This window comes from Symphalangus syndactylus, chromosome 6 (genome assembly GCF_028878055.3).
Source record: "Symphalangus syndactylus isolate Jambi chromosome 6, NHGRI_mSymSyn1-v2.1_pri, whole genome shotgun sequence".
NCBI classification, from domain to species: domain Eukaryota; kingdom Metazoa; phylum Chordata; class Mammalia; order Primates; family Hylobatidae; genus Symphalangus; species Symphalangus syndactylus.
In genome coordinates this window covers 129,975,009-129,997,659 of record NC_072428.2, presented here as the reverse complement: position 1 = coordinate 129,997,659, position 22,651 = coordinate 129,975,009, and the positions used below count along the sequence as shown (strand labels likewise).

The 22,651-nt window shown below is 44.4% G+C and overlaps 1 protein-coding gene across 4 annotated transcripts in view; it reads right to left on the bottom strand.

Moving 5' to 3' along the window:
• TBXAS1 (thromboxane A synthase 1) overlaps nucleotides 1-22,651 on the bottom strand; it is a 190,427-nt gene that overhangs the window by 59,554 nt on the left and 108,222 nt on the right. For 3 of the 4 annotated variants that reach the window (XM_055284233.2, XM_055284234.2, XM_055284235.1), the window contains exons 6-8: nucleotides 7,678-7,766; nucleotides 5,519-5,667; nucleotides 3,359-3,489 (exon numbers count right to left, since the gene is read on the bottom strand). In XM_055284233.2, coding sequence (XP_055140208.1) covers nucleotides 3,359-3,489; nucleotides 5,519-5,667; nucleotides 7,678-7,766 — 369 coding nt within the window. Of the gene's footprint in view, nucleotides 1-3,358; nucleotides 3,490-5,518; nucleotides 5,668-7,677; nucleotides 7,767-8,446; nucleotides 8,585-22,651 lie in introns of all 4 variants that reach the window. The other variant, XM_055284232.2, reaches the window with a different exon arrangement.

Here is a 22,651-nt window from a genome sequence, read left to right as displayed (position 1 = left end):
AGAGCTTTCTTTCCATTTCCCCCTTCCTTCTTTATCAGTCATTTGCATATTCTTTATATTTTCACTATTACTAATTGTAACAATAGGAGTGTTTCTATATCGCCTTTGTGTCAACAGAGCTTATTCCTAGAACATCCGTTCTTTGAAATGCTCTTTAATGTCATGAAGGACAACCAACACATTTCCGTTTTCTGAAGTTTACGGGACTAAAATGGCAAAAGGAGAGTATCAGAATCACCAACAGAAAAATGTTAGAATTTCATGCAAAGTACTCTGCTAGCTGCAGCATTTTCTCAGTTCACTGGCTTCTGAATTTCAATTGCATTAATAATCTATGCCACACACATAAGTGTCTGATTTCATCTTTTTTTTTTTTTTTTTGAGATGGAGTCTTGCTCTGTCACCCAGGCTGGCATACAATGGTGTGATCTTGGCTCACCGCAACCTCTGCCTCCCGGGTTCAAGTGATTTTCCTGCCTCAGCCTCCTGAGTAGCTGGGACTATAGGCGTGTGCCACCATGCCCGGCTAAGTTTTGTATTTTTAGTAGAGGCAGGGTTTCACCATGTTGGTCAGGCTGGTCTCGAACTCCTGTCTTCAGGTGATCCGCCCACCTCGGCCTCCTGACGATTCCATCTTTTAAGATTGTTGTCGTTTCATGTGTGGTTGCTTTTCCTCCTCCATAAGATTATAAGCAACTCCAGGGCAGGACCCCACCCTCAACCCCTGACACCATGCCTAGTTTTGTGCTGAGCACATGTTAGATGTGCAGTCCATGACTCAACAGATAAAAACGTAGTGCAGTGCGTGCATTTGGAGGATGGGTATGCTGAGTTTGATGACAAGTGCATGCTCTTTAGAGCGGGAGTCTTGGATGCTGACACCTTTGCAGCTCTACTGCGCCCCAGCCTTGTGACTTTGGAAGGTGCCTACTGGGATCCTAGCAGTGCTCAAGGTTAAGACTACGGGTGCCACAGACCTTGAGTCTAAGGAAGCAAGGCCTCAGCTTCCCATCAGCCTGCTGGGTTGTAATAGCTGAGAAAGTGGTGAAGGGTCGGGGGTAGTTGGTGGCTTCATTCCACCCTGGCCCTGCTCGTTCTGATTTTCAAACAGCATCCTCAAGGGCTGGCTTTCCCCAGCTTCCTTCCTGCTGCTCAGTCAATGTCTGGGTGCTGGTGTGGTCCCACTGCTGGCCCTGCTCCCATGGAACAGAGCTGGGGCAGGGTCAGGCAAGATGGCAGGCAGGGGAAGTGAGCATCCCCTGCTCCCTTAGCTCTGGGACACCAGCACAGGACCCCAGAGCACCCCCAGACCTCTCAGTCAGTCCCTCTGAAAGTCCTCGGGGTGTGATATCGTTGCGGCCCCCAAGGCTTGGCTATGGCTTTGCTGAGGTGGTGTAGGAGTAATGATGGGAGGGAGGGCACAGCCACCTCTACACCGGGTATTTTTCCATGGGCAAAACTGCAGCCAGCATCCTTTCCTCTTATTCCAGCCCAGACAGACTGCTAAAGGGCTGTCAGAATCTTGCAGAAATCTGTCTTAACCTCCAGCTACAGAGGCCAGAGGAAAGGCCACTCTCTAGGGCCCGTGCGCTGGAGAGGAACATTAGTATAGATGAGTTTCTTTTATTCACATGGCATCAGGGAGGCTATCTGAACGCTGCCCATTGAGGACTGAAACGGAGCTGGTTTATGGTCCTATCCAAGGAAAATATGCACCCTGATAGATGTAGGTGTCTAATCCACCCATTGGCTAGAGCTTAGAAAAATATTTACCTTCTAACATCTGTGCTGCATTTTCACTGCGCAAACACACATCTGCTTGATGGAATGTATACAGACTTTAGATGGTTTTAAAGCAAGTTTTCTTAGTAACTGTATAGCTCTGTCTTGACATGGCTGTCCTGGATTTGTGGTTGGGAGGTTTTTCCCAGATCAACTCATTGTTTGAAACAAATAACACTAGAGTTTATAAAAGGAAAAGCTCTAGGCAATCCCAGTAATTGGATCTTTAATAACCTCTCACCTCTTAGTAAGTTATTCGGTGCAACAGTTTTAAAATTTTTAGCCTGATTCCACAGCCAGGCTAGGGATGCGTGTGTGTGTGTGTGTGTGTGTGTGAACACTCTCAAAAGGTGGCCCTTAGTAGCAATGTTGAGGGTTGAAAATGGTTCTTTCTTTATCCCTTCTCCCCCTGGCTCCATCCTCACTCTGCGGAGAAACATGAACCTGGATCAGAATGTTCTGGCCTTTTAGGCTTCAGAGCCAGGGCAGGGATGCCAGTCAGCTGCTTCTTCCCACACCTCCAAGGACATGCGAGTTGAGTTCAAAGTGGTGTGGGCCGAGGGGGCTGCAAGCTTGCCTGTACCTTCCCATGCCTTCTGGATCTAGACACGTTTGCTGCACAGTTCTCAGGGTGTGAAGCTGCACAGGACATGGTTGCCGCCCAAGGCTGCTCAGTGTATCAAGCCACTAATTGACCCCTGATTTCATTCCAGGCCAGTGCCTTAACAATTGGACCTCACCAATTCCTCTAAGCCATCCAGTCTTTGAGACGACCCTTTTAAAGTTGCATCTTGCACGAGTCAGCTAAGGAAAAGTCATTTCAGCCCTGTTTTTCCTTTTTAGTAACTTTCTTTAATGCGACAAGGGCTTTAAAGCCCAGATTTACATATGCATATGCATATCCAGTATTGAAATGACCTTTCTTCCCACTGAAAACTCCTCTTTCTATTTTAGCCAAGTTCAATCAACAAGTATTTACTTGATTCCTACTATGTGCCAAGCATAGTGCAAATCTGCAAGGAGGAAAGAAAATGCTGGGTCCCACATGAATCGTGCCAAGGAGTCCAGCGGGCCCTCAACCACGAGTTTTGTAGCAACATCCTCCATGCTGAGCGGGAGTGTGGGGTTGACTGACAGTTGCCGAACTCTCTATTAAGCATGCTGTTCATGCCGGAGAACTCCATCTTGCTGGGTTTTCAATATAAAGAATATGATCATGAAAATTGCATGTGGGCACATTTACCCAGAAAATTCTTCTGGGCTAATCTAACCTGTGCTTGGGGTGATGCTTGCACTAGAGAGACAGTTTTGGGGGCGGCTTTAATTCCACCCGTCCGTGTCAGAGGACGTACACATTGCTCTAGGCTCCTCTCTGCCGTCCCACCTCCCTTTCTTGTCTGACCTTCCTCAACCTTCCTCTGTTCTCTCCACTGTCCCTGGAAGCTGTAAGTGGTGGATTGCTGAAGGACAGCACGATGTGATGTGCGGGGCTGAGAGGGAAGAGAAAGAACAGAGACAGTGATGCCAAAGTCGGCTCCATTCCATTTCAAGGCTGTGTCCTATTAAAATACGTTACCTCTTCGGCAGCTTGCTGGTCCCGCAAGGCAATCACATTCCTAATGAGTTTGTTAAAAAAGCCATTCAGTTCATCTCGGTTCTTATTGGGCAAAATCCGGGCCAGTGGGACCATTATGGATGGAAATGATACTTGAAAGAGAAAAACAAAAGTGGCATTGAAAAGGGGGCGATAATAAACCAGGGCCATTAGATGCCTGTTCCCGGGAAGCAAACACGGGCCTGGAATTGGAGCTGTTTTGGAGTCCTGCCCTCCCCGCCGCACTGCTGTTTCTGAGAGCAGGGGTGATGTCTCACTCCCTCTCGGTACTCCTCACCATTCCTGGCACATAGTAAGCACTCAATAAACAACTGTGCAATTAATCGAGTCTGCACTTCCATCTGGCCCTCAAGAGGTCAAGGTCACCCTTATAAATTAATGTTTCAGGTCCTGGGGATGACAGCTCAAGGTCTTTGTACTTCATTAAGAGAGAAAGGATTACAGGCTGTTTCAAGCCTTAGCAAGTAGTAGAAGCTGATTTACTTTTTACAAACTTTCTGGTCATTTGAATTTTTTCTCCGGTGGATAATTGTTCCCAGAATGACCTCCTGAATTGCTCCCAAGAGCTGCCACTGCAGCTGCTGACAAGGATACTGGCTGTTGCTGCTGTGGGTGCCTCCCTTGCCAGCCCCTGGGTGCAGCATAGGCCCTTGCTGCCATGTGCTGGGGATCGGGCTGCCAGGGTCAGGAACCCCTCATCTCCCCTGGAGAGGGGCACTGTCTGGGTTCACCTTCTCAGTTTCCATGGTGGGTTCACCCTGCACCTGGCTCTATGGGAGCTGGGCTGGGGAGAACATCTCCAGACACACACGCTCTCAGAATCCTCAGGCCCATTTTCAAGAGCCAGAGTCCGAACCAATGTGACACAGCAGCAGGAGGGCCCTGCAGAGGCAGAGAGGAGGAATAGAAGGGATGGCACAACTGAGCCACCTGCCCCACAGGCCTGGGCCGTGGTTGAGGCACAAAGGGCAGACACAGCCTGCGCTGCCTCCAAGATCGGTGGAAAGGGTGAAGGAAGAGACTGCTGGACTCTCAGAGTGACTCTGCCCACGATTTCAGGGCGGAGCCAGTGCGGTGACAGGGGCTCCCGTGGACATTGGCTCAGAAATGGGAATGAAACTGGTCAACGAATGAATGGAATTTACCAGCCCAGCAGAATGGTTAAAAATCATGGCAATAATCAATACCAAGCATAACAACACGTCAATGCTCCATTAAAAGCAAGAAGATACTAGAATTGGCCAGAGGGCAAAATCTCACTTCTACCATAAAAATAAAATAAGGCCTGGTGCAGTGGCTCACGCTTGTAATCCCAGCACTTGGGAGGCCGAGGTGGGCGGATCACCTGAGGTCGGGAGTTTGAGACCAGCCTGACTGACATGGAGAAACCCCGTCTCTACTAAAAATACAAAATTAGCTGGTCGTGATGTTGCGTGCCTGTAATCCCAGCTACTCGGGAGGCTGAGGCAGGAGAATCGCTTGAACCCAGGAGGCGGAGGTTGCCGTGAGCCGAGATCATGCCATTGCACTCCAGCCTGGACAACAACAGTGAAACTCCGTCTAAAAAATAATAATAATAATAAAAAATAAAATAAAATAAATAGGCCGGTCCCCGTGCATTGGGTAAGCTAATCCTCATCCACCACACAGGATTTCTGTGTGTTGGGCTTCAAGCGGAGAAGTCTTGTGAAGAGGATTTTGCTGAAGGAAAGAAATATGCCCTAGGAAATGAAAGGCTTTGGGTTCCAGTCTCAGCTCGGCCTTTCTAGGCCTGTTTCTCACCTGAGAAATAGGGACAAGAATATTTTTCTCATAGGGTGATTACTAGGACTAAGTGAGGCAACGCACACCCAGTGCCTAACACGGTGCGTTCCCACTGTTCTCACCATGGCGGTGGGGCCACTTATTACCAATGCCAGGGCTACAGCATTGCTAATAAGTGGCCCTGGGCGGGTGACAAGAGGAACCCGGTGGCTCCATAAGACGAAGCCTCTGCAGGGGAACACCACGAGTGCCCTTTCCCAGTGGCAGGGACAGAGCCCCAGAAACCACCCCAGGTGTCATAGGGTCTGCCCAATTTGCTGGAGCCATCGTAGCACCCCGGGCTGCAACCACACTTACAGAGTAAAACCAGGATAGGTCTGGGGATGCAGAATTCGAAGAAACGCTTGCAGTGTTTCACAAAGGGATCCTCAGGGGCCTGCCAGGAGTTCACGGGGGTGCCAAAGGCGACGCTGGCAACCACATCTGTGGTGTAATTGCAGTAGCACCTATGGGAGATGGGAACACAGAGATTTGAAAGGACTCTGGCAGGGGCTACCCGCAATGCCCCCCTCCAGAGGAGGAGGGCCTGAATTGCTTACACTGGCTTGCCCAGCCCTGCAGATGTGCCCGGAAGAGGAGCTTCTGCAGATCTGTCGGGAGGTGGAGGGAGATGGGCTCCTGGATGGGGCACTCTGAGCAGTGACGGCAGAGGGCGGGAGGAGACACGAAGACCTGGCAGCCAGCTCATCTAAACAAAGACCTGGGAGGAGAGGAGGGCACCACGTCTTCCACCTTCGAGCCTCAGGCAGCCGTGGTCAACCAGAACACAGCCAAGTACTAAGAAGGACGCTTTATATTTTCCTCCTGGGAAGGAGAGCAGACAGGTGACCCAATGCCTACATGCTGTACCCAAAGCTCTGCACAGCCCAGCTCAGGCCAGAATCTAATGATTAATTGATAGACATCAAATTGTCCTTGATGAATTAACAACCTAATTACCTAGTTTTATTAGCTTTGTCTCTCTCTTCCTCTTAATGATTTTACAGTTTTCTTAATAGCAACAAACAAAAAGCAAGGGCTCTTAGCACTCAAATAAATACAAGACAAACTTTAAGGCAGGCTTCATGAACATCTGTATATTATTACAGAAAACATATATTGTGCTTTAGAAACAAACAGAAGGAAAAGTGTCTGGCAGGAGCTCCAGAAAATGTAACCTCTTAGGCTATAGGAAAGCTGCCCCTCAAAAGGCCATTTAAAACTCCAATGATTCCTTTCTGTTATCTTATAGGAGTAGTCGGATTAAGTTCTTTTCCAAAAAGCTAAAAACTGGGTTATTAATATCTTTTTATAATTAAAGGGCCAATTTTTGTTCTCAATGTAGGCACACACTTAACTCCTCTTGTACACAAGTTCTATAACCACTAACTTATCATTAAGGAATACATGACATTTCCAGATGACTTTTAAAATTCGCACTGCTTTTATTGGAAACATTTCTACAATTGATTACACATTTCCCTGCTAGAGTGACAACAAGAATGAGACTACTGAAAGTGATTTCATCTGATCCTGATGGTTGAAGGTTTAAGGGTCTTGAGGGTTATTTACGTTGCTTTTATAGCTGATGAGGCCACCTTATTTTTAGCCAACTCATGCATCCTATGATAATCAGAGAGAATGTGGATGAAAAGACTGTAAACTGGTGCAATACCAGTGTTGATGATGATCATGTTATTATTTTATTAGCAATGATAATAATGAGTCAATTTCTGGATGATTCACCATTCCACTTTATTCTTTATCTGCTGTAAGCCATGATTTGGCATAAAATGACTAAAGCAAAGGTGGCTAAATCTTTTGGCTTGCCTGGGCCACATTGGAAGCAGGAGCATTGTCTTGGGCCACACATAAAATACAGTAACACTAACGATAGCTGATGAGAAAAAAAATACTGCAAAAAAAATCTCACAACGTTTTAAGAAAGTTTATAAATTTGCGTTGGGCCGCATTCAGTGCCATCCTGGGCTGCTCGTGGCCCACGGGCTGTGGGTTAGACAAACTTAGACTAAAGATGTTTTTTTAAAGTAAAAACCTTTTAGTTACAAAATGACGAAAAGCCAGATAGTCAGTTATTTAAATTTGGTGTCCACCACTAAGTTATGGCTTCTGGGCTGAGGTGCACCACAATTTTTCTTGAAGTGAAAATGCTTGAACTTTCCCCCTGTCCCTGTCCTTCGGTGCAGGCCTGTCCTGCCCATTCCTGTGTCTGTGGAGGTCAGAGGGTGGATCCATCCACAGGTTCAACAGGACACACGTACCCTGGCTCTGCTCACATCTCTTTCCCGTATTAAGTGGGTTTCTTTTCTTTTTATTAATCAGTCCATCCATGCTTTTATGAGCTTCTAGCATTTCCACAGTTTGCTAGTCCCAAGGTAATTGTCAGCAATTATGGACAGTTACAAGAAGCAGTGATTCAAAAACTCGATTTCTCATCTGTAATGCAGCAGCCTTACCTCTGGATGTCAAATGCGTCCCCAGATTCCGCATAGCGTTGTAAATGAGCCAGGAGAAGGTCGCAGGCTTGGCTGATGAGGGGAACCATCTGATAATGGATAACAAAGGTGTAATTAGGGCACCATGCCGGGAGTACACCTAAATTGGCTGCAGATGAAGAGGTTATATGTGATGCTTTCTGGGAAAATGAACACTGTTTGGAAGATATTTTTCACACAGCTAAGATTCAAGAGGAAGATCCCAAAATTCGCAAATATTCATAAAATACAATAGCTCTAAACGTCTATTTTAGCTTAAGCATTTTTTATCTTTGGAAGCAAAAAAGAAGAACAGATTTACAGTGAATACGGCGAAATAATTATGAAAATGATCATTAAGTGCTTAGACAAAACTGAGAATCAGTACTCAGTTTCATGACATTTGGTTAGCATTAGCGAGTAAATAAAGCCTAATCCATATGCACGATCCCTGGAATTAACCCAAGTCTATGCTTGTGTATTCCGATTGTATTTTAGATCTTTCACTAGAATATTGAATCGTAGTATCCAAAGGAACCTAAGGTCATCCATTTCAACTTCTTATTTAACACAGAAATTATTTATAGAGCATTCCTGATGGATGGTTATTCATTTGTGTTTAAGCTGCTAAGCTTTCGAATACTGGGAAAACCTTGACTTCAAGATGCCTCCCATGCCCACGTGGGGCAATTGTTGGGTTTCTTTTTTTTTAATAGGAAAATACTTTTATGTTAGAAAATTCCTAACCTGCACAGAAAGGTAGAATGGCATAGTGAAGATTCACATAGATACCACTCAGCTTCAACAAACGGGTGGGTGGAATTCTTTGTGGAGCCTGCTGGCCACCCATGTGACCTTTTATTCTCTCTTGCATGATTAAAAGTCCAAGCTGAAAATATCGAGCAGAATCATTTTATTTGGTGCTCATTCTAGAATAGCATCACAGCTAAAGCAACGTGCTCTAATACATCATTCTGAGCATTTCTCATGAAAGACATAAAATGTAACCTATGTTTAGATTTGATGATTTTGACACTAGAATATTGAGTTCTCGAGGTCAGGGAGATCTTAGTCTGTTTCTTCATTTTTATAAACCCAGCACCTAGAACAGCGCCTGGCTCATAGTAATTATTTGTTAAGTGAATGAACGAACCATTGAATTGTACTGATTATGTAATACCCGCTCTTTCCTCTTGAAGTCTTGAGGCACTGGGAAAAGTTATAAAGTTAATCTGCTTATCAGAAGGTATGTTGTTGTACTGAGGCAAAATCTGATTTCGTCTAACAATCTTTTGCTGGTTTCATTTCTGTTCTCTTCTTCGTGACAGTGCACCCAACACTCAGACAGCAAGTACCTATCTGCTCCCCATCTTCTCCTAGACAACTGTTCCCATCCTTTCTTTCTTTCTTTTTTTAGACAGAGTCTTGCTCTGTCACCCAGGCTGAAGTGCAGTGGCATGATCTCAGCTCACTGCAGCTTCTGCCTCCCAGGTTCAAGCAATTCTCCTGCTTCAGCCTCCCAAGTAGCTGGGATTACTGGTGCGTGCCACCATGCCTGGCTAATTTTTTTGTATTTTTTTTTTTTTTTTTTTTAAGTAGAGACGGGGTTTCACCATGTTGGTCAGGCTGATCTTGAACTCCTGACTTCGTGATCCACCCACTTCGGCCTCCCAAACTGCTGGGATTACAGGCGTGAGCCACTGTGCCTGGCTGCCCCCATCCTTTCAATAGGGGACTGAACCATATGGCTTGCACACACCTCTCCTGCCTTATTGCTGTCGTCTTTATCAGGGTCACTCCTAAAGGTGGCCTCATAAGTGGAATACAGTATTTCAGGTGTGGATTGATGTATGGTAAATAAATCACTTCCTGAGATCTGTAACCTACACATCAATCGCAAAGCCAGGTTTATGTTGACTTTTCTAGAAGACAAACAATGCAGGCAAATATTGAGGTTCAGGTTAATGAAAACCACGAGGTCTTTTTCCATGGATGATAACCACGTACAATTGCTATTTCAATTTTTTTAGGGCCTATTCATTAGAAAGGCATTAGTTGTCCTGCCGTGTGTTCTGAGCAGAACGATCTCTTATCTTCTCTGGAATATTCAGTTGGTTGGAGACACCTGGTAGAGCGGGACAGCTGGGAGGCTATTGATGGGATGTTGGGAGGACATGCAATTTTGTAGGACCCCTCTCCTCTGCAGTTTCCTCTGAGTCAGTCCTACGTGCTCTGGGTGTAAGGAAAGAATCGTGTCACCAGGGGCCCAACTCCTCTGCTGAAGGAGTGGGTCCTGTACATAGAGGGTGAGGGGGTCCTGTAGATCAAAGCTGCAATGGCTCCATGAAGGCTGCCATGTGGAGGCGGTAACCAAGGCAGGGACAATGGCCTGGACAGCGCTATGGACGGCTGAACAACAGCTCAAGGAGCAGAATGTTCACAGCATAACACACCCAAGTGGAGAGATGGCAGAGCATCTGAGACCCATGAGTCCCCTGTTGCCAAGGCTCATGGAGGGAGGGCCATCTTGGGAAAATGGATTTGCTGTTCATAAAGCTGCAGGGCTTAGAGCGCTGGGGTGTTTGAACACTGTGGAGGAGCAAAAGATGTACTCACTCATTAAAGTCCCATTACCTGGCCAGGTGTGATGGCTCATGTCTGTAATCCCAGTGCTTTCAGAGGCCAAGGCAAGCGGATCACTTGAAGTCAGGAGTTCGAAACCAGCCTGCTGGGCCAACAGTGTGAAACCTCTCTCTACTAAAAATATGAAAATTAGCTGGGCGTGGTGGCAGGCACCTGTAATCCCAGCTACTTGGAGGCTGAGGCAGGAGAATCGCTTGAACCTGGGAGGTGGAGGTTGCAGTGAGCCAAGAATGCATCACTGCATTCCAGCCCGGGTGACAGAGACAGACTCCGTCTCAAAAAAAAAAAAAAAAAAAAAAAAAAAAAAAAAAAAAATTCCCATCACCTGCAACACTGGCTATTCTTTCTTCGTTCTATCTGCAATGTAGTAAGCGTGCCTTCTAAGCCTTCCTTCAGTTCATTGGTCTGTAGACAGGTCCTGGTGCAGAGCCTTGTGCCCCTCCACTGGACAGCTATTTTAGGTAGCCACAGAATCATTCATCATCAGTGTTTGGATCTTGGGCTATCTGTGCATGAACCTAAGTAAATAGTCAGGCACCGCTTTACTGATGAGTCAGCTAGGGAAGACTTTGTCAAATGATTTGCAGAAACAGAAATGTGATTTACCTCATCTACCTATCTGGAAGTCCACTCAAAAAAGAAAAATAAGTATGACTATCTTGATTTATTCTTAGTATCTCTGTGTTGATGCTTCATGACTACTGCATGCTTTTCTAAATTCTCACAAACCATCGATTTAATAATCCATCAGTACAAAAGGGTGTGCAAATGGGTCACTTAAAATAGTCTCTGGGCCCCAACTTCCAAGAAGTCTCAGTCTACCCTTAATGTTGGAAAAGTCAGTGCATTCTAAGCCACATTTTTATGACTAGCTTTACTTGCTATCTTCCTTCAATTATCTTAATAAGTTCAGTGGTACAACTGAACCCTAGTTTAATAAAATCCCATAAACCTAAATACCTTTTAGATTTATTTCAGAGGAATAGTAACATGGTAAAAGAAAATCTATCTATCTATCATCTGTCTATCTATCTATCTATCATCATCTATCTATCTATACGTACTCTTTGAAAGGAAGTCTTTTTAGATATCAAGCTTGAAGCTTTCTTAACAAAACAAAAGAGATGGAACATAAAATGTGATTTACGCACAACTCTTCAGAGGCATGCCCTGTGTATAAAGAGGGGGCCACCCATTCTGAATCCAAACATATTCCTGGACAGTGCGAAAGGGAGCCCAGGCCAGCTGCCCACCATCGGGTCTTCTATGTGCCTTTGACTAGAATCCTTTGTTGCTGCCTGACGTGATTGTAATTTTCTGCTATACTCTGCCTGCTGTCTGTCGAACTGAATGGATAATGACATTTTTATTTGGGTTAATGTGATATGAGATGGGGCATGTAATATGAAAAATGTTTTAAAAAGCAATGCAGAGAAAATATTATAAGACAGCAGAGCATAATCTGTATGTTGGCCAATAGCCATCATTTCAGGTTTTCTTCCTTGCATTTTACACAGCAGTTACGGAATATTTACTTTTACATGAGTTGCATACAAACAAAAGCTCTCTTTGATGGGCTTGCATAATCTTTATACAATCCACAAACCCTGCAGTTCTTCTCCTAGATTTTTGAACAAGCAGGCAAACGTGGCATGTGCACACACACATGCACAGATGAATATACAATGCTATTATCACTCAGATCTTACTAAAAGACTCATTTGGTTGTTACATTTCATCTTCTTCATGGGATAATGAGTAATTTTTATTTTTTGTTTTATTCCAAAATTTTCACAATGTACATGTATTACACTTATAATCAGATAAAATATTAATGTTATCAGGTTTTAAAAAAGTGATTTATTGGGAGTTCTTATAGACTGAATGTTTGGGTCGCCTCAAAATTCATACATTGAAGCCCCAACTTCCAGTGTAGCTGTATTTGGAGACAGGGCTTCTAAGGAAATAATTAAGGTTAAATAAAGTCACAAGGATGGGGCCCTGATCCAATAGGATTGGTGTCCTTATAAGAAGAGACACCAGAGCACTCATGCTTATTCTCTCTCCCTCTCTCTCTCTCTCTCATGCACAAAGAACAGGTCTTATGAGCACAGAGCAAGATGGCAACTACCTACAGACCAGAAAGAGAGGCCTCCCTGGAAACCAACAACTCTGGCACCCAGCCTCCAAAACTGTGAGAAAATACATGTCTGGGCCTGGCACAGTGGCTCGCTCCTGTAATCCCAGCACATTGGGAGGCCAAGGCAGGTGGATCACTTGATGTCAGGAGTTTAAGACTAGCCTGGTCAACATGGTGAAACCCCATCTCTACTAAAAATACAAAAATTAGCCAGGTATGGTGGCCCATGCCAGTAATCCCAGCTACTCGGGAGGCTGAGGCCAGAGAATCACTTGAACTTGGGAGGTGGAGGTTGCAGTGAGCCAAGATCACACCACTGCACTCCAGCCTGGGTGACAGAGCAAGACTCCATCTCAAAAAAAAAAAAAGTCTGTTGTTCAAGCCACCCACTCAATGGTATTTGGTTATGACAGCCCAAGCTAAGACCGGGGTTACAGTGCAGCAGCCAAGCTAGGGGAGAAAGTTTCCCATTTTGTTCCTCTCACCTCTCATTTTGGTTGTCCCTATAGAGGTGACGTCGGGTGTGAGGCTGAGCAGCTCTCTGGTAACCAGTGGTAACCATTCAGGAGAAATCACCATCCCCACCCTGAGAAGCAAATTCCCCAAGGAAGGAAGGTTCTGCATAACCTGGAGATTATTATATAATTAAAGTACCCAGTTTTTTGAAATTTTATTTTAAGTTCTGGGATACATGTGCAGGACATGCAGGTTTGTTACATAGGTAAATATGTGCCATAGTGGTTTGCCGCACCTATCAACCCATCACCTAGGTATTAAGCATTAGCTATTTATCCTGATGCTCTTCCTCCCCCCCACCCCAACAGGCCTCAGTGTGTGTTGTTCTCCTCCTTATGTCCATGTGTTCTCATTGTTCAGCTCCCACTTGTAAGTGAGAACATGTGGCGTTCGGTTTTCTGTTCCTGTGTTAGTTAGCTGAGGATAATGGCCTCCAGCTCCATCCATGTCCCTGCAAAGGACATAATCTAGTCCCTGTTTATGGCTGCATAGTATTCCATGCCATGTATGTACCATATTTTCTTTATCCAGTCTGTCATTGATGGGCACCAGTTTTTTTTTTAATGGATTTTCTACCAACTGTGTCTGTGAAATTTTGAGTCAAGGTGCAGACAGAGGGCAATAGAGTGAATTCTAAAAGGAGGGAGGGCCTGATGAGTGGGCAAAGAGAGTAATGACCAAGAAGGGCGGAGAGCTTCTGCTCAAAGGTCTTCTTCTCCTCTCCTTTTATGTGACTCCCAGAATGTCATCACTGAGTTTTCTTCCTTGAATGTAAGATTCCGACCTTGTTGGAGAATACTTGCCCCAAGCATAGCAAATACTCAAAGGCACTGCAAATTAGTAGGTTTCCTCCCCCTGGCACTTTATAGCTGTGTGATCTTGGGTACATTGCCTAACCTCACTGAATCTAGTTCCTCTTCTGCAAAAATGAAAATAATACCTCCCTTGAAGAGTTATTACAAAAGATTAGAAACAAAATATGTAAAACACTTGGCAAAGAAGGCAGGGAGTGGTGTAAACATGGTAGTTGTCCTCTGGAGGGATCCATCCTCCCAGGCTGGTTTGGAATAGTGGAATTATTCTCTCCTCTTTTCTTGTTCCTCAGGGACAACTCCCCATTGGAGCCATCTGTTCTTGCCTCATTGTGTTAACATTGCTTCCTTTCTTTCATCTGTTCTTTCATCTTTATCTCCTCAGTCACCTCCTAGTTCAGGTGTTGCTACCTGTCACCTGGAATATGGTTGTCTTCTTCCTTCTTGAGAAAAAAGACTATAGCTTAAGCATCTTTGTAGTCTTAGGACTTTGACAGTGCCTGACACCCAGGTGTACTAAAGAAAGTTTTTTGAAAGAGCCTCCTGGCCTCTTTTCTTTTGAGACAGGATCTCACTCTGTTACCCAGGCTGGAGTGCAGTGGTATGATTACGGCTCACTGCATCCTTGCCCTGCTGGGCTCAAGCCATCCTCCCATTTCAGCCCCTCAAGTATTAATATCTGAGACTACAGGCACACACAACCACAGCTGGCTAATTTTTTTAATGTTTTGTAGAAACGGGGTCTCCCTTTGTTGCCCAAATTGGTCTTGAACTCCTGGGTTCAAGTGATCCTCCCAGCTTGGCCACTTGAAATTCTGGGATTACAGGCATGAGCCACCATGCCTGGCCAGATCGTCCAAAAATACTTGTTATTTCAGTGATGCTTTGCTGAAACCTTTGTAGATCCCCACTGACTGAAGGACACAGTACAAGATTCTTATCTTCCAAAGTCCATTACGGATTGAATCCTGCTAATAACCATGTGATGAGGCTTAGAAGCAGATCTTCCCCCAGTCAAGCCTTCAGATGAGACCACAGACCAGGCCAACCATTTGACTACTACTCCAAGACACCTTGATCCCTCTGGACTCAGCTTGCAGTCCCTCTGGACTCAGCCTCTGCACTCAGCTAAGCCATGCCAGGATTCCTGACCCACAGAAACAATGAGCTAACAAAAGTTTGTTTTAAGCCACTAAGTTTTGGGGTAATTTTGTTACACAGCAATAGATAACTAATACACTCTCAATATTGCTCTTTTGTGGTAACTATTGTATGTTGTCATGGATTAATGAAGTTTTGGTATTTGTTATATCAAGAATGAGCATAGCACACCCCATTCTGTTGATTTTCCAGAAATACCTGTATGATGACTGATTGACCAAATATTCCTTGAGAGCCTTGACATAGAAGGTACCCAAGAAACATGAACAGATTGGGGCACTGTCTCTTAGCATGAATATAGTGTGGTTTGCTGAAAACTGGCTCTGAAGGAGAAAGCTGAGACTCATGCTGGTCCTATGTGTTACTTTAGGCCTGGCATTTGAATCTCTCTGAACATGGGTCCTCACTCCTAAATGAAGGGCTGATCACAATGAGCTATAATGTCCCTTTCCACTGACATTTGAGGATTCCAAGGAGGTCACAAAGCATCAGGTTGAGACAGTTGCTTGAAGCCATGGAGAGAGCAGCCAAATTCTTAGCTCAGTGCAGAGAAGGGTCAGATCATTGGTCCATGTACTTTCAGCAACACATCCCATTCCTAAGAAAGCCTTCAGAATACACGGGGACCTAAAGGGCAGAATCTGGTTATTTTTGTGTTCAAATAAGAATTGGAACTCCAGATCTCCTGACTCCTGGCTTGTTGCTTTCCCTCAAAAATCAGGCTCCACATTTCCTTTGCTCCTTAGTTTATTCACTTCTAGGTCATTCTATGCAGATCTTATGTCATAAACTTGAGAAAGAAAAAACCCATCATCTTTAAGCCTTTGGAGTTCCTGAAAGCTTGGACAATGCTGAGTGCTAGGGAAAACATATTTCCTACACAGAGAGAGGGAAGGAGAGGGTCTCTTTTGCATAACCCTATCCATCTAAACAGAGATAAGCCCCAAACGTTGATGGTGTGTAGCTTGGGTGACTTGTTGATCCACACACGAAGAAGGACTCAAAAGAGCCACAGTGGACACCGCTGCCTTGATGTCATAACATGGCCCCTGGGAGCCTGCCCCTACTTGGGGCTACTGCAAAGAGGAGACTCCGCCAGACAATTCGCAGTTCCCCTTATCTGCACCAGAAAGATTTGCCCCATGGGTCTGGGAAATGGCTGGCTTGGGGGCTAAACAGCTGAAATGAAACCCTTTTTCCTAACACAGAGTTCTGAGCAGGTCACTCCCTCACTTTCAAGTATTTAATAGCTCCTCGAGCTCTAGTGAAGTGCGCACCAAACACTCCCTCGGCACAGAATAGTGAACTCTACGTGCCTCAACCTACTTTTTCAGCTTTCTCTCTCACTAATCCCTTATATGTACTCTGTGTTCCAGCCAATTTGTACTCCCCTATTCCCTGAACACACCCTGTACTTTTCTGTCCAGATGCCTTGATTCCTACAGCTCATTCCACCTGCAAGGCACCTTCTCCCTCTGTCAAAACAGCAAAATCTTCAGGGCTCAATTCCAGTGCTACTCACTGCTCCCTCCCTACAAAAGTGGCTTCTGATGCTCAAAGCAGGACCCCAGCTATGTCACCACCTTCCACGATTGGTAATAATGCAGTGATTTATGTACCTTGTTTCTCTTCTACATTATAAACTCCTTAAAAACAGGAAGTAATAAATATTTGCTGACCTTTATAAATTGAACATTTCATCTGATTTGGCCCTTGGTGGACCTGGGGGCAATATTTTGGGGCTGATGTCAGAGGAGGGTTTTCTGAATAAGTAAGGGTCAGCTGCTGGGGGTGGGGGAAGGTATTTAAACATATTTCTGGTTTTTTTAAAAAATGAAAAAATTAATGCCTTAAAGTGTTCTAAACTGGTGACCAACGAATGAAAAATTAATTCCCACTAATGAAACACATCACTTCCTTCTTCCACTACACCATCGCTAAAAGCCACCCAGATATTAAAAACATCCACGACTCATTTTTATGCAAAATTTCCTGCTGCTAAGTATCAGCTCTAGCCATCTAGGTGAATAATCAAGTGTCATTTCTAATAAGTCAGTGGCTCCTGTCAAGACTTGTGACCAATTAGAAGTCACCCCAATGAGGAGGTGGCTGCTGGCGTTGCCAAGCAACAGCCAAGCTGTGAGGCACATTTCAATGCTCTTTTAGATTTAACCAGTGGCAAGTCGGAGTGACATTACAATTCTGGCAAAGGAAAGCCAAATTATAACCCAGGCTGGGGTGCCCATGATGAGGAGTGTGTTTTCTTTTAAATGCAAATGCAAAAGGAACATTTAAACCAGAATTTAAACAGTCCATCATGATACTGATTTTAATTAGCAGATTAAGTGTCGGTGGAACACGACTGTGTCTCGGGATAATGGTCTCTCGCTGCTAAATACCCAGCTATTCCGGAAAATGGGCAACTGGTCAGGCAAGGCCAATGTATTTTTGGACTCTGAAGTATTGATGACGACAGCCACACTTGGTTATAATGACGTTCATTTTTATTGTTCAGGAGGATTAAGAAATAAAAGCAAATATTAAAAATAGACTGCTGGAAATGGATGCCGCCTAGAGAAGGCTGCTTGCTCTAATGTTATTGGGAAGCATGTTCTGCCTTAGAAGCCCCCGTATGTGACCGTCTGGAGAGTTTACAGTGAAAATTTAAAGGCCAAACTAAACTGTGATGATGACGGTAATTCTGAAAAGACTTTTGCACTGAAACGCATTTACTCATAAGCTGGCTATATCAACTTAAATTTTTAAAAATTGTAGTCATTCTCAAGTAACATGTTGTCTCCAAGTCAGGAAAGGCCTACAGGGAGTAATAACCACATCTGCCTCTGCCTTTAAGATTCATACATTATTGACTGTGCCTTCTTGACAGGGAACATCTGGATGAAAAGTGAAAAATTAGGCAGAGAGCCGGATCAGTCCTGTGCGAGATACCAGCCTCCCAGTTTATCTGACTTTTCTTTAACTGAGTCCCTATGCATAGCAACGTGATTGGCTCATTTACTCTTGAGTGACACATACATCCTTAGGCACTCATCTATGAAGATTCATTGTCTCCCATATCTGCTCAGTGGGATACCATCAGCTCTTAGTTATCTGGGTGAATGAAGAAAGCCCATCATTTATACTGGGCTTTGAGAATGGAGAACAGACAAGCTGCCATATTGGATTGGATCCATGGTTCATGCGGTTTGAAGCTTAGTCTCTGCTAGAGGCACTCAAAAACTGGGTTCTTCATGGAGGCTACCTGCAAAGGATAATTGCTCAAGAGACTCGTTTCTCTCAGTAGCCAACCAGGAAGTTAACAACCCACGTTCTCTCCTTTAGAAAACCTATATGAGCCCAGAATAAACAAAGTTAAGCAGGTTTCTTTACTGCAGGCCTTTCTCAAGCCTTTCATATGCTCAGGTACATGGTGAATCTTGAAGAATATAGTTTGTAATATTTCACCAAATTATTTGACTGTGGGGCCTTTTTGGTCCTCCATATTTCAAATCCTTTTCCCTGGTAGTAATTCATAGCTTGAAATTCATCATCATATAAGTACAGTTTAGATGCCTTTCTCCTAAATGTATTCTTTTATTCTTGCTTACACTGAAGGTTACCTGCCACTTTTGTGCTGACTTACACAATCTTACAAGAGTCTCAGAAAGTTATTCCTACTGATTTAGTATCTTTCAAATCAGAACAGCTTAGAGGAATACACAAATATATAGATTCCACTGTGTTCTCTCTCTTTCAGATGAGTTATAAAATTTAAAAATAAAGCTAGTGCTAACCTGGGTCCCCAGGGGATCACATTGTTTATACATTTTCCCTCAGAGAAGTACTAATTTAGCCCCAGTTTTATTTCCTGAAATTAAACCTGTTTATTCCCTCATCCTTAATAAGTTTTACACAATCCCAGGGTTACTACTCACTAACAGTCTTTGGTAAAGAATCTAGCAAAAGACTATGAAAATCTAAATCTACAGTTGTGCTTTTTAAAACGTTAATTCTTTGGGGGATGGAGTGAAAACTCTGGCCAGTTAAGCAGACAAAATCTTCCCTAACAACAACAACAACAACAACAACAACAACAATAAGTCAGTTGTTTTTCCAGGAATGCTCAGCCGTCGTTTTCTATAAATCCCAATGACTTGTTTGTCCAATAGTCTCTTTTTCCTGACTTGGGGATGCACGAATCACATTTTCCCTGGTTCTCTGTCACTCTACATTATCCCTGGTATGACATAAGCCAAAAAAAATTTTTAATTTAAATACAAATATGGCTTCATGATATGGTGCTCATTTTAAAGCAACTTTCAAGCATTGTTGACTGAGGCAAACTAATATCCACATAAACAAAGACAACACCATCCGGACCTTTTGGATATTGCCCATACTTAAAGACACAGGTAGAGAGGGACTTAGGCTGCCAAGGTTCTAAAGGAGGAAGCCTCAGAATTCCAAGGGGAACCAAACTTTTATTTCAAGAATAAACTCTGATGTTTGATAACAAAAGTCCAAAGGCTACTTACAAATTCAGAAAGGACCAAAGATGCTGGTATTTCAAAGCTATCTCCAGGAAAACTGACTCAAGTAGCCACAGCCGAGTATCTGTGGCTCAGAGTCTCTGAACTGTCTCCTAACTCTGTGGCCCATTTCCCTCTTTGTGTCTGTGACTTTGTGTATGTGTATACATATATGTATGTATATTGGTGACTCTCTAAAGGAGAAGACAGTTTGTTGTATCCTCTTATTTAATTTTTTCTTGATAAAATTATTTCCTTTTCACTTTTTTAGCTTAGTTTCATCATGTATCCTTAGGTAGAATAGGTAGAAGGCTTCTCGGTTCTTTGATTCTTCATACATCCATTCATTAATTGTTCCTGAATGTCTATTATGTACCTAGTGTGTGCAGTTAACAATGAAGGAAATAAGAAAAAAGCAAAAAGACTTTGTCCTCCTGAAGCATCCGTCTAGCAGAAGGGGACATACAATAAACAGGTAAACAAAATGGAATGTTAGCTGGTGATAGTTCCACAGAGAAAAATAAAGCAGTGGGGGGTGGGGGTTCGGGGGCCAAGTCCTTCGAGCCCGGAGATGCAGTCGGTCTGAGATGGTCAGAGAGGGGACCACCAGGAACACTCACAGCACCGGGGCTTTCCACGCTGGCTCTCAGCAGAATCTTTCCAGGGAACTCGTGACATGTGAATTCTCAGTTACCCTTAGAAATTCTGATTCTATAGATCTTGGGGTGGCTGAAATTATGTATTTTTAAAAAGGGTCCTAGGTGATTCTCATGCAGCCCTTGGTCCCACAAGGTTTGAGAACCAGTGACTTAGAGAACAAAGGCAGCTGGGAGACAAAAGTTTGAGGAAGCATCCAGAAACCAGGAGGTTTTGGGGAGGAAGATAGGACACTTCTCATTTTGTCCCCTCCACCCATCCTCCACAGCCCAGAAGCAGCCCCCCTGTCATTTCCTGCATCCTGTCTACACCATGGCTTAGAGCCTCAAACCCTCTGCTCTTCATATGCAAAGGGAAGCTGCTTTTGGAATTAGGAAAACTCTTTCCTCTCCTAATAAACCTTGCTAACGTACAGTTCAAAATCGAGCAACTAATTCCTTGTTCTGTCTTCCTCAGAGGCACCTTCAGGAGCAGTGGGTGCCATTGATTCCGCGGGTGCGGGAAAATTACAGGGAACACGATCTATGGAGCATGAAACAGACATATACTGGTTTCACGTTTCAGAAATATTATCTTTGCTGTGCACTTTTTCGTCCTCGTGTTTCTTTCCATGTGAGCAGCATTTAACACCTCTGGCTGCTCCTTCCTCTTTGAAATGCTTTCCCCTTCCACATTCTGTTGGTTTCCATTTCAGGCTGTTCTTCCTGAGTCTTCTTTATAGGTTTCCCCTCTGCTCCTCCCTTAAATATGGTTCTCCCCAGAACCGTATCTAACACATATGCTACATATCTCTGTGTTTTGAAGACCATCTTTCTTCCCCCTCCCACCTGAGCGCCATCTGCACAGCCAAGTTCTTCTTGAAGGGTCTCCTTAGAGGCCTCCCAGTAAACTTCAACTCGCCAGGTCTAAAATCCCCAGAGGTGGGGAAAAAGTTAACTCTTCCTGCCTCTGGGATGGAATCCTTTCAAACGGAAACCCAAGAACCTAAACTGAACCATATGGGGTAGAAAAAAATGCTTTTCAAGGGAATTTCAAGGTTATTGATAATGTATGGTAAATAATGGGCTCTGTGAAATCTCTCTCTACCTCTTGGCATTGTTTTGTTTTTTTTTTTTTTTTGAGATGGAGTCTGGAGTCTCACTCTGTCACCAAGGCTGGAGTGCAGTGGTATGATCTTGGCTTACTGCAACCTCCGCCTCCTGTATTCAAGTGATTGTCCTGCCTCAGGCTCCTGAGTAGCTGGGGTTACAGGTGCCTGCCACCACACTGGCTACTTTTTGTATTCTTAGTAGAGACAGGATTTCACCATGTTGGTCAAGCTGGTCTCGAACTCCTGATCTCAAGTGATCCACCTGCCTCGGCCTCCCAAAGTGCTGGGATTACAGTTGTGAGCCACCTCGCCTGGCTTCTCTTGGCATCTTGATGCCGTGGACATATTGAGGAACTCTATTTTTTGCAATTAATTCAGGCACTATGCATCTGATTTCTGGACTAGAGGGAGAAGACTGGACCCCAGGAGCACTGGATTTGCTTGGGAAACGACAATGTGTCACTTTCTGGAGTATCCCCTGTAAGGGGTTAAAGGAATCTAGACCATGATAAAATTCCTTGCCAAAGAATCATAGCCCAGGACTGCTAAACCCTATTTTCCTTTCCTTGCTTCCTTTCTTCTTTTCTCAGATACTCTTTACCAATTTCTTTTTCACACATGAGGTTCTTTCTACTTCTACAGTGCCGTGAAGCCATTGTTTTTGAATAAAGACATACACGCTAGTGATGCCAGTCCTAGGCTCACCTACCTCTCCTCTCTTCCCCTGGCCTTCTCTTGGCTAACTCAACCTTTTAGCGGCTGGATGTGATAAAGGGGCACACTCCAGGCAGCTTGTCTACATGGTTTAGGGCAGTGGTTTCTAGCTTTAAGATGCAGGCCCTTCCTTCACATTCTCCCGTGAATCCTCAATAGATAATACAGATCAATGTGACAGGGCTAATTGCTGCAGTGGAAGCAGGTGCCCGTTTCCTCACGTGTCCTTGTGGGGAACTTCTACTGGTGGTGGTTCCCAATACTGGCTTTACATGAGAATCACCTGGGGAGTCTAGAAAAATATCCCCAAACCCAGGCTGCATCCTAAAGCAAACCAACCGAATCAGAATTTCCAGGTGTGGGACCCAGGCAGCAACAGTTTTCAAAGCCCCCCCAAGTGATCCCGGTGGGCCCCACTGGCCAACGGCTGCATCTAAGTCACTCGCCATCTCCTGCTTTCTACGCTGTATCAGACCCAGTCTGGGAGGAAGGAACTGAGCATATGTGGGCCGCAGGCCAGCCCCGATGGCATCTGCCACCCCCCTGCAATTGTCCCATTCTGGGTGAAGTATTAGCATAGCAAGCCCATGTGATCAGATGGGGACTCTATTTTTCAAACAGCTTTACCAGTAAGATAAGAGAAAATTTTATTTCCTTTGCCTAAAACCTCTTTCCATACCTCAGTTGGTTCCAA